General features: G+C 40.7%; 2 protein-coding genes across 2 annotated transcripts in view; one reads left to right on the top strand and one right to left on the bottom strand.

Annotated features, from left to right (window-relative positions):
• Positions 1-12,803, top strand: part of LOC134348661 (dehydrogenase/reductase SDR family member 9-like) — a 45,336-nt gene that overhangs the window by 21,046 nt on the left and 11,487 nt on the right. The window lies entirely within an intron of this gene.
• lrp2a (low density lipoprotein receptor-related protein 2a) overlaps positions 10,426-12,803 on the bottom strand; it is a 404,078-nt gene continuing 401,700 nt past the window's right edge. The window contains 1 exon segment of the mRNA XM_063052409.1: positions 10,426-12,612. Coding sequence (XP_062908479.1) covers positions 12,436-12,612 — 177 coding nt within the window. The 3' untranslated portion in view covers positions 10,426-12,435.

Genomic DNA, 12,803 nt, shown 5'->3' on the forward strand with positions numbered 1-12,803 from the left:
ATTAAGATCTGAGACCTTGGTAAAAGTTATCTGAGAGCTCAAATCTCTTGGGGTGCCCAAACTTTTGCATGGTGCTTCTTTCCTTTTTTTCAATCTAAAATTCTACAAGACAAAAATAACACACTAATCTTGCTTAAAATGTTGAAAAGAATGTTTGATCTTTAACTTTATGACTTTTGGAGATCAGTTCATCTTCTACTCACTTAACTATTCACAGTAACAGAAATTTTGACTAGGGTTGCCCAAACCTTTGCATGCCACTTTACAACCCTGAGATTCATTTTCCTGCGGGTTTACTCAGCAAACCTATAGAATAGAAACTAGAACAGGGTCAATGAAAGATCAGCCAGAGTGCAGAAAACAACAAACTGTGCAAGTGCAAATTTGGCTAGCAAGGGCTTCAAATCTCTGTTAAAGCTAAAGTAATCCCATCTCTTGCCTATCTCAATGAACTGGAGTATATCACAACCAGCTCCAAGGACTTTCCCACCCTCATGTTCTTTAAGAGATCCAACACTACACGTCACACTGATCTCCCTGACCTCCACGGTAAATACCGAAGCCAAGTATTCATTTTGGATCTCATCTATCTCATCTGCTTCTCTCCTTTATCCTTGACTGGTCCTACCTGTTCTGACACTCTGAGTTAAATCATATTGCTCTTGCTGTATGTGCAGAATGTTTTGAGATTTTTTAAATCCAACTTGTAAGGACTTCTCATTAGTCCTGCCTGTCATTCTCCCAATTACCCACTTGAGTGTTTTTTCTGGCTTCTTTATAATTCTCAAGGGCTCCATTTGATTTTAGTTTCTTAAGCCTTGCAGCCAATTCTTTTTAAAATACATACTAGTTAATAGGTTAATTGATTATTGTAAATTCCTGTGTGATTAGGCTAGAGTTAAATAGGAGGAATTTTGGGCAGCATGGCTCAGAAGGGCCTGTTCTGCACTGCATTGATAAATAAGTCAATAAATAAGTTTTGGGAAAGTTAAAATCACACATGAAAATAGCCCTGTTGTTTTTTACACTGTTCCCTAAACTATCTGACCATCTAGCAATTTGGAAATCTGTAGTATAATACTATCTTTCCTATTTTTGAGTTCTACTCTGCTATGTAATGAATTGAGGCTGAAGTTATGGTCTGCTCTGGGCTTCGTGTCAGAAGACTCGCATTCTAAATGATATTTGCTTACTTTTATTGTTAGTAGGATTTGGTTTTTTTTCTTCTCACTTCTTCTCTCTCTGTCTGCAAATTGGGTGTTTGTCGTTTTTTTATGGGTTCTTCCGCGTTTCTGTCATGAGCGACTAGAACTGTATACAATACTCCAGATGTATAACCAGGGTTTTATTAAGTTGCAACGTAACCTCCTGACTTTTGAACTCAGTGCCTTGACGAATAAAAGCAAGCATTCCATAAGTCATCTTAACCACCTTATCGACCTGTGTAACCACTTTCAAGGAGCTATGAACTTGGATGCTAAGATGACTCTGCTCACCCTAGGAGAGCTTCCCGTGATTGTGTAGAGGCACAGAATGCATTTTTTCCGATTTTCACCAAAAGCAACTTATGAATGTCTGTAAAAAGTAGAAGCTATTTGTGACTCAGGGAATTAGAGTAAATAATCCTTACCTTTTTTCTCTCTCTCGCTCTCGCTATCTCAGTACTTCTTGCAGCAAATGTTTTCCCTAATTTTAAGTGGGCTGTGGTGTACTGCACACACATACGTTCTGAACATTATACTTTCGAATGTTGGAAAATGGAAACTTTCTTCAATTCTGTCCTCCCCCAGCTTTTTTTTCCATGTCTGAACTGCAGGACTGTGAATGTACTTGGTCAGCTGAAGAGTGTTAAACTGTTGGATTGCTACTGGACTTGGTGAGCCAGCCAACAGATTGTTTGTTTCTGACAAAATGAGTATTTTAGCAGGGCTAATGCAATCTTTCAGAAGCAGTCTCCACCCAAAAATTACATTTCATGCACTTGACATTGTAAGCTCTTTTGCAATACGAAGCAGTCATTTAAACTCCATAATTTTCAAATGTTTCTTGCACTTATGTAAACACATAAACGCAATCTTGACAAAGAAACATCAATGGCCATGTTTCATTAGAAATTTGTGGGGATTACGTATATCACCAAAGACTCAAGCAAATTTCAACAAATGTACCGTCGACAGCATCCTGCCTAGTTGCATCACCATCTGGTATGGAGATGCCAATGCACAAATTTGTCAGAGGCATCAGAGGAGTGTAGATTCAGTCAGTTCCATCACAGCCACAAACGTCCTCACCATTGAGGCTATCTTCCAAAGGGGCTGTCACAGGAAGGTACCATTCATCACAAACGACCCTCACCATCCAGTTATGTCCTTTGCTCATTACTGCCATCAGAGACGAGGTACAGGAGCCTGAATGCCCAACAGCAAAGTTTTTGGAACAACTTCATTTATAAGAAAATCAGATATAGCAGCAGAATCGTCGAGTCTGCTCTGCCATTTCATCATGGCTGATCCATTTTTCTTCTAAGCCCCAGTCTCCTGCCTTCCTCCATATCCCTTCATGCCCTCACCAATCAAGAATCAATAGACAGTAGACAATAGACAATGGGTACAGGAGTAGGCCATTCGGCCCTTTGAGCCAGCACCACCATTCACTGTGATCATGGCTGATCATCCACAATCAGTATCCAGTTCCTGGCTTATCCCCAGAACCTTTGATTCCACTCTCTTTAAGAGCTCTATCCATCTCTTTCTTGAAACCATCCAGAGACTTGACCTCCACAGCCTTCTGGGGCAGAGCATTCCATCTATCCACCACTCTCTGGGTGAAAAAGTTTTTCCTTAACTCCGTTCTAAATGGCCTACCCCTTATTCTTAAACTGTGGCCTCTGGTTCTGGACTCACCCATCAGCGGGAACATGCTTCCTGCCTCCAGCGTGTCCAATCCCTTAATAATCTTATATGTTTCAATAAGATCCCCTCTCAGCCTTCTAAGTTCCAGAGTATACAAGCCCAGTTGCTCCAATCTTTCGACATATGACAGTCCCAACATTCCGGGAATTAACCTTGTGAACCTACGCTGCACTCCCTCAATAGCAAGAACGTCCTTCCTCAAATTTGGAGACCAAAACTGCACACAGTACTCCAGCTGTGGTCTCACCAGGGCCCTGTACAGCTGCAGAAGGACCTCTTTGCTCTTATACTCAGTTCCCCTTGTTATGAAGGCCAGCATGCCATTAGCTTTCTTCACTGCCTGCTGTACTTGCATGCTTGCTTTCAGTGACTGACGTACAAGAACACCTAGATCTCGTTGTACTTCCTCTTTTCCTAACTTGACTCTATTTAGATAATAATCTGCCTTCCTGTTCTTACCACCAAAGTGGATAACCTCACATTTATCCACATTAAACTGCATCTGCCATGCATCTGCCCACTGAACCAGCATTTTCATAACATCCTCCTCACATTTCACACTGCCACCCAGCAGAATCCATCAACCTCTGCCTTCAATATGCATATAAACTTCACCTCCACAGCTGCCTGTGGCAAAGAATTCCACAGATTCACTACTCTCTGGCTAAAGAAATTCCTTCTCGTCTCCATTTTAAAAGGATGCATCTGTATTCTGAGGGTGTGGCCTTTGGTCTTGGAGGCACTCCGACCATAGACAACATCCTCTCCACATCCACTCTGTCAAGACATTTCACCATTCAATAGGTTTCAATTGAGGCACCTCCTCATTCTTCTGAATTCCAGTGAATACAGACCCAGAGCCATCAAATGCTCCTCATATGACAAGGCGTATAATCCTGGAATAATTTTTGTAAACCTCTTTTGAACCCTGTTTTGTTTCAGCACATCCTTTCTAGGATAAGAGGCCCAAAACTACTCACAAAACTCCAAGTGAGGCCTCACCAGTGCTTTATAAAGTCTCAACATTACATCCTTGCTTATATATTCTGGTCCTCTTGAAATGAATGATAACATTGCATTTGCCTTCCTTACCACAGACTCACCCTGCAAATTAACCTTTTGATAATCCTGCACAAGGACTCCCAAATCCCTTTGTGCCTCAGATCTTTGTATTTTTTCTCCATTTAGAAAATAGTCAACCATTCATTTCTTCAACCAACATGCATGACCACACACTTCCTGACACTGTATTCCATCTGCCATTTATTTGCCCATTCTCCTCATCTATCCAAGTCGTTCTGTAGCCTCTCTATATTTCAAAAACTACTTGCCCCTCCACCTATCTTCATATAGTTTGCAACTTTACAACAAAGCCATCAATTCCATGACCCAAATCATTGACATGTATCGGAAAAAGAATCCGTCCCAACACAGTCTCTCATGGAACAACACTAGTTACTGGCAGCCACCCAGAAAAGGCTCCCTTTATTCCTACTCTTTATTCCTACCGGCCAACAGCAATGCTTTATCCATGGTAGAATCTTTCCTGTAATACCATGGGATCGTAGATTGTTAAGCAGCATCTAGTATGGCACCTTCTCAAAGGCCTTCTGAAAATTCAAGTACCACAACATCAACCAATTCTCCTCTGTCTAACCTACTTGTTATTTCTTCAAAAACTTCCAACAGATTTGACCCTTCTGCTATCAGATTTCTGAATTGTCCATGAGCCTACCTCACTATTCCTCTTTTATAGTCATTTATTTATTTATATTAATTGTAACTCATAGTTGTATAAGGCCAGAAGACATGGGAGCAGAATTAGGCTACTTGGCCTTTCGTGTCTGCTCTGCTGTCCCATCATGACTGGTTTATTTTCGCCTTCCAAGTGCAGTCTGACCAAACGCCTTATAACACCCCAACACTACATCCTCGCTTTAGTATTTTAGTACTTTGAAAATGAATGCAAATGTTGCATTTACCTTCCTTACTATTGACTCAACCTACAAGTTAACCTTAGGGAACCTGGCACAAGGACTCCTAGTCCCTTTACATCTCTACTTTCTGAATTTGCTCCCTGTTTAGAAAATAGTCTATGTTTTTATTCTTTCTACAGAAGTAGAGGGATTGAATTCAAGAGCAGGGAGGTCATGCTGCAACTACACAGGGTACTGGTGAGGCCGCACCTGGAGTACTGTGTGCAATTCTGGTCTCCATACTTGAGGAAGGATATACTGGCTTTGGAGGCAGTGCAGAGGAGGTTCACTGGTTTGATTCCGGAGATGAAGGGGTTAGCCTATGAGGAAAGATTGAGTTGCCTGGGACTATACTCTCTGGAATTCAGAAGAATGAGAGGGGATTTTATAAAAACATACAAAATTTTGAAACGGATAGATAAGATAGAAGTAGGAAAGTTGTTTCCATTGGTAGGTGAGACTGGAGCTAGGGGACATTGCCTCAAGATTCAGGGGAGAAGATTTAGGACAGAGATGAGGAGAAACTATTTTTCCCGTGGAACTCTCTGCCCAGGGAAGCAGTTGAGGCTTCTTCACTAAATATATTTAAGAAACAGTTAGATAGGTTTTTACATAGTAAGGGAATTAAGGGTTATGGGGAAAAGGTAGGTAGATGGAGCTGAGTTTATGGACAGATCAGCCATGATCTTATTGAATGGTGGGACAGGCTTGATGGGCCGGATAGCCTACTCCTGCTCCTATATTTTGTGTTCTTGTGTTCCCTAAACTGCATTTCACCATCTGCTACATTCTCCCAATCTATCCAAGTGCTTTCGCAGCACTATCTGCCCTTCCACCTTTCTTCATATCGTCTGTAACCTCGGCCACAAAGCCATCAGTTCCGCCATCCAGTTTATTGACATACACCATGAAAAGAAACAGACCCAACACTGGCAACCAGACAGAAGAGGCCCCCTTTATTCCCACTCTTTATCTCCTGAGGTCTTCTCAATATCCAAGTAAACAATGTCTTCCTTACACATCCTGCCTGTTATTTCCTCACAGCCAAACTTAAAGTAGTTAATCTACTAGGTGAGACTGCCTCCTTAAGCACACTGTCCAGGTAACTCTCCTTTTCCCTGTGTGCCACAGCGTTTGAAGCTCAGACTCCAGGTAATTAACGCTGAGCCTGAGTTCCTGGAGCACCAACACTTGCTGCAGATGTGCTCACTAGGAAGTAGAATGCCTCCGCCACTTCCCAAATCATGCGGCAACAACATATCATCTGATCGAGTATCCCTGTTTTATTTTATCATTTGTAATCTGGTATATGTTTAGTTTTATAAAAATTCCTAAACTGTTCTTATGTGCTACACACCTGCGCCTCTTTGCCTAAACCTGAGCCAAAACCTCAGATTTTAGACTCCCCCGCTGGCGCATTCCTACACTGCTTGATCCAAAATGGCCTCCATCTCTTCTCGTCAAAGCTTCAAACTCCCTACTCTAACGCGAGTCCGTTTGGGCAACGGCTGTTCCCACAATAGCCACACCACTCACACTTGGCTTATTTATATCACGGGTAAAGCCCTCTCTACCATTGAGCACATCCACATGGAGTGCTGTCACAGGAAAGCAGCAACTGATATCAAGGACTCCCACTATCCAGTCCTTGGTCACTTCTCACTGATGCCACCACAATGGTGGTACGGGAGCCTCAAGTCCTCCACCACCAGGTTCAGGAAGAGTTATTACCCCTCAGCCATGAGGCTTTTGAACCAGAGAGGCTAACTTCACTTATCCCAACACTGAACTGGTTCCACAACCTATGGGCTCACTCTCAGCTTGTGTTCCCAATATTATCCATTCATTATTTTTAATTTCTCTATTTGTACTGCGTTTGCAGAGTTTGTTGTCTTTTGCCCATTGGTTCTTTGTCCATCTTTGTTGTGTTTAGTTTTTCATTGATTCTATTGTGTCTCTTGTACTTACTGTGAATGTCCACAAGAACAGGGTATTATATGGTGAGATATATATGCTTTGATAATAAATTTACTTTGAACTTTGAACTAAAGTCCACCAGTCTCTTTACATGTACATAATTAATTATTGATCATCCATTAATTCTCATTACAAGTTTGAATATTCCACCTTGATGATTTTCCACCAATAAGCAGTACAGGGAAAATTTACGAAGATGCTGCCGGGACTGGAGGACTTGAGTTATAAGGAAAGATCAAGTAGGTTAGGAATTTATTCCTTGGACCATAGAAGATTAAATGGAGATTTGATAGAGGAATACAAAACTATGAGGCATATAGATAGACTAAATGTAAGCAGGCTTTTTCCTCTGAGGTGGGATGGGACTACAACTAAAGGTCATGGGTTAAGAGTGAAAGGTGAAAAGTTTAAAGGGAACATGAGGGGAAACTTCCTCATACAGAGGGTCGTGAGAGTGTGCAATGAGCTTCCAGCACAAGTGGTGCATGCCAGCTCAATTTCAAAGTTTAAGAGAAGTTTGCATAGGTGCAGGGAGGGGTATGGAGTGCTATGGTCCAGGTGCAGGTTGATGGGAACAGGCAGTATAAATGGCTCAGCTCAGACTAGATGGGCTGAAGGGCCTGTCTTTGTGCTGTACTCTTCTATGACTCTATAACTCTACGATTCTATGAAATGTTTGAAGGAATAAACGGCAGAACTGTGATGTTCCTGAAGAACTGATGTATCTGGAAAATTACTGATGTCTGCATCAAACCGTGATTCTAGTCCTCTCAAGATTCAAGATTGTTTAATGTCATTTCCAGTCCACAAGTGCAAAGGAGTGCAAAATAATTGTTGCTCTGGATCCAATGCAGCACAAAAAAAACACACTAAGATAAAGAACATGCTAGGAAAAAATCACAATAAATATAAACACTTAAGATACTTTATATACATAGATGGACATGCACATAAAGTGACACAAAGTACAGAAGGTGACTGTGACAGGAGATAGGTAGTGCAGTAGTGGGTTTGGTGGGGTGGGTTCCTGGGAGGAGGTGTTGATCAGCCTTACTGCTTGGGGAAAGTAACTGTGATGGGGTCTTCTGGTGCTGGCACGGATGCTACATAGCCTCCACCCTGATGGAACTGGGAGAAACAATCTTTGAGCAGAGCTATTCATGATAGAAGTTGGGTAAGGAACTGTGACAATCAACCTAAAATTGTCCATCATCGGAAAAACCCCTAATATCACAAAGTTGAATTTTCCACTTGATGTTGTTCAGTTCGCTGTTCAATTCTGCTCACAAAGATACTTATATTGACACCACTGTTTTATCCCCAGTATCTGATAAAGCAGCCATAACACTCTGCTTTGCTATGTATATATGCCCACAACTTTTCACAGTACTGCATTAAGTATCGAAATTCAAGTTGTTGATCCATTGTGAAACATATGCTTTGCAGTATGAAGTTATTCCAACAAGAAATATCCTGACAAAATAATATAGCTATTATAATGTTTCAAGGGATTATTTTTCAAAGAACTTCTACTTTCAAGATAACTAAATAGTAACAAAATATGATAAAATAATGCACTTTATTTGATTTATTCAGCAAATTTCAGTGAGATTTTTTTCTAATCATCATATATAGCTTCCACTCTAGAAATCATCCATGAAAATTAACATACAAAAGATTCTACAATTTCTTAAAGCATAAAATATATAAAATTATCATCACATCAACAACAATCAGTGGTGAGCAGACATGCAGAAAATGACCAATAAATTTAGGCAGATAGGTTTGGCCATTTACAGGAAAATTACATTTGTAAATGTAGTTCAGTGAAGTAAGGCAAGATTAACAGTTGTTTCAATTATTCCTTGAAATCTGTAAGACAGGAAAGCACATCACTTCTAGAATTGATCATGCAAAGTTTGTCTTCTCAGTGTAATCCGTATCAGAGTCTCGACATCTATTGCTATCAATTAGTATAGTTTTTCTGTTTTAAAAAAAAAAATTGCCTTTAACTTTCTGTGCAGGTGTTTGCGATTAAAGGAAAGCCTGATATCTTGGTTATCTTTTCTTCTTTTAAGACCACCAGATACTGGGGCAGAATTAGGCCATTTGGCCCATCAAGTCTGCTCCATAATTTCATCATGGCTGATCCATTATCCCTCTCAGCCCCAATCTCCTACTTTCTCCCCATATCCTTTCATATTCTAACTAATCAAAAATCTATCAAAGTCTGCTTTAAATGTACTCAATGACTTGGCTCCACTGCCACCTGTGGCATTGAATTTGTTAGAGAAGGCAGATAAATCGATGATTTGAGGTGTACTTATCCTGAAACTAATGTCTGCTCGCTTTCATGAACAATGCAGGATAATTTGTTCGAAAGCTTCAATGTTCTGTGGATCTGTTCCATAGCCATTCCCCTCACTCCTATTTTGTGTCCCCTCAGTAAACACTTTAGTGACAAAAGCATATAGGACTCCAGTTATGAAATTCAGAAACAGAATTCAATGTACAAATATTATGATGCAAGTTTCAGGCAAGTAAAAGGGGAAATCTCCTATTCATGTAGTGGGATGGCACAGTAGCTTTGTGGTAGCACAACGCCTTACCGTACAGGTGGCCCGGGTTCAATTCCTGCCACTGCCTGTGTGCAGTTTGTACATTCCCCTCACTGTGATGGCATGAGTTTCCTCTGGGCACTCCAGTTTCCTCCCACAGTCCGGACGTATTGGTTGGTAGGTTAATTAGTCATTGTAAATTGTTCCGTGATTGGGCTAAGATTGAATCGGGGGTTGCTGGGCAGTACAGCTCAAAAGGCCGGAAGGGCCTCTTGCGCACTGGATCTCAATAAATAGAGAAAAATAACTTCTTGATATTAATTTGACTGAAAGAGGGCAGGTTTTCATTTGAGTCAAAGAATATGAATACTCTGTTGCAATATTCACTATATTTATACCCAGAAGAATTTTTTGAGGATGTAACTAGTAGAGTGGATAGGGGAGAACCAGTGGATGTGGTATATTTGGATTTTCAAAAGGCTTTTGACAAGGTCCCACACAGGAGATTAGTGTGCAAACTTAAAGCACACGGTATTGGGGGTAAGGTATTGGTGTGGGTGGAGAATTGGTTAGCAGACAGGAAGCAAAGAGTGGGAATAAACGGGACCTTTTCAGAATGGCAGGCGGTGACTAGTGGGGTACCGCAAGGCTCAGTGCTGGGACCTCAGTTGTTTACAATATATATTAATGACTTGGATGAGGGAATTAAATGCAGCATCTCCAAGTTTGCGGATGACACGAAGCTGGGTGGCAGTGTTAGCTGTGAGGAGGATGCTAAGAGGATGCAGGGTGACTTGGATAGGTTGGGTGAGTGGGCAAATTCATGGCAGATGCAATTTAATGTGGATAAATGTGAAGTTATCCACTTTGGTGGCAAAAATAGGAAAACAGATTATTATCTGAATGGTGGCCGATTAGGAAAAGGGGAGGTGCAACGAGACCTGGGTGTCATTATACACCAGTCATTGAAAGTGGGCATGCAGGTACAGCAGGCGGTGAAAAAGGCGAATGGTATGCTGGCATTTATAGCGAGAGGATTCGAGTACAGGAGCAGGGAGGTACTACTGCAGTTGTACAAGGCCTTGGTGAGACCACACCTGGAGTATTGTGTGCAGTTTTGGTCCCCTAATCTGAGGAAAGACATCCTTGCCATAGAGGGAGTACAGAGAAGGTTCACCAGATTGATTCCTGGGATGGCAGGACTTTCATATGAAGAAAGACTGGATGAACTGGGCTTGTACTCGTTGGAATTTAGAAGATTGAGGGAGGATCTGATTGAAACGTATAAGATCCTAAAGGGATTGGACAGGCTAGATGCAGGAAGATTGTTCCCGATGTTGGGGAAGTCCAGAACGAGGGGCCACAGTTTGAGGATAGTGGGGAAGCCTTTTAGGACTGAGATTAGGAAAAACTTCTTCACACAGAGAGTGGTGAATCTGTGGAATTCTCTGCCACAGGAAACAGTTGAGGCCAGTTCATTGGCTATATTTAAGAGGGAGTTAGATATGGCCCTTGTGGCTACGGGGGTCAGGGGGTATGGAGGGAAGGCTGGGGCGGGGTTCTGAGTTGGATGATCAGCCATGATCATAATAAATGGCGGTGCAGGCTCGAAGGGCCAAATGGCCTACTCCTGCACCTATTTTCTATGTTTCTATGTTTCTATGTTTAGGAATTACAAAGGGATCAGTCATGTTCTTATTAACTGGCTAAGCAGGTAAGAGTGGTTGAGTTATGTTCTCTTGCTCCTAGGACATATATTTTATTCGTGATTTTAAAAATAGATTAAACTTGGAGTAGTTTTATCAATAAAAGTGTATTTTTAAAGAGTCACACATAAGGTTCTGAAGGAACTCAGCAGGTCAGGCAGCTTCTCTGGACATGAATAAACAGTTGACGTTTTGGGCCAAGACACTTCTTTGGGACTGGAATGGTGAGGAAAACACCAGAATAAAAAGGTGGGGGAGGGGAAGGTGAAAGGAAACCAGGTGGGTAGGAACGTTTTTACATCATCTGTATTCAGAAAATGCTGTGATGTCTTCGGCCTGTGGGATTACTTCAATATCTTTGGATTTTGTAGTTTCATCTTATAATACAAAAAGAAAAAAATGTAAACAACTATGAGGAATAATTTGGAGAAGTAATAGTATAAACCAATATTGCAACAGAATACATTTATCAATGTTTTATTCCTAATCCCAGAACCTTTTATTTTCAAATAAATGGCTATTTTCACAATGTGAACAGGGTATATCTTGATCGGACATTAAGCTTTCTATCATCAGCAGACTATTGAATATAGGTTTCACTTTTTTAATATTTCAGAAATAACTCCAGTGTGCTCATGCAATTTATTATATGCAATTAGCCACATTGATTTTATCAAATTCATTCAGAGAGCAAGTTCAGTAGTTTGCACATTCAGAATCGCCTTTCTAAACTTGAAATCAGTGGCATAAACTCAACCTTCAGATTTCCACAAATTTCAACCTTGATTATAAGTCAAGTTTATCTATTGTAAAATTATCGACATAATCTCTTAAAAATTTACGAGTATACATGTATTTATAACATTACATATCTCATACTTAGACACATCTAGTGCAAAGAAATACATAAAGAACCTTTGGATTTTAAAAAAGTCTTCACTGACAAAAAACCAAAAATGATAAAAGTTGGCATATAACATTAGTAAAGGGTAGGGAACAGAGAGACTACTTCAAACAGCTACTGATTCACACTAATTATTTAATGGGTTTTTAGTACAGGTCGACCTTCACTAATCCAACTACCTGTAATCTGGTTCCTTCGATAATCTGGCACTGATTATGCTTAATGTGATCTTTCTGTAATTCGGCATTTTCACTAATCCGGCACTCCTCAGATCCCAATGGTGTTGGATTAGTGAAGGTTGACCTGTACTTATATATCTGACATATCCTAATGTTCTGGCTATGTATAAAAATATATTGTATCAGAGGAAAAGCAATCATTGTCCTCCAGTTACATACTGAATTATGATTTCAAATCCTTTTTGACGAGAGCGGCTGTATCTTTGAAAGTATTCTCTGTCGGACTGTAGGTTAAAGGCTCATCGTTTTTTGATTGTGACTTGCTTGGAGGTAATTCAAAAGTCTGGGAAGTGGCAGAGGCTTCTGTGACTGGATTATTTGCCTGTTGCTGTTCTTGGCTCTGGAAGAAGACCAACATCTGTTAAAATTCCGTAAGACTAAATCTGTTAAATCAGGTTATGTTGCAACTTTATAAAACTCTGGGTAGGCCACGTCTGGAGTACATTTCTGGTTGTCCCACTGTGGGAAGGATGTTAAGGCTTTGAGGAGGTTTACCAGGATGCTGCCTGGTTTAGAGGGTATGTGCTATCA

Source organism: Mobula hypostoma, chromosome 6 (assembly GCF_963921235.1).
Source record: "Mobula hypostoma chromosome 6, sMobHyp1.1, whole genome shotgun sequence".
Classification (NCBI taxonomy): domain Eukaryota; kingdom Metazoa; phylum Chordata; class Chondrichthyes; order Myliobatiformes; family Myliobatidae; genus Mobula; species Mobula hypostoma.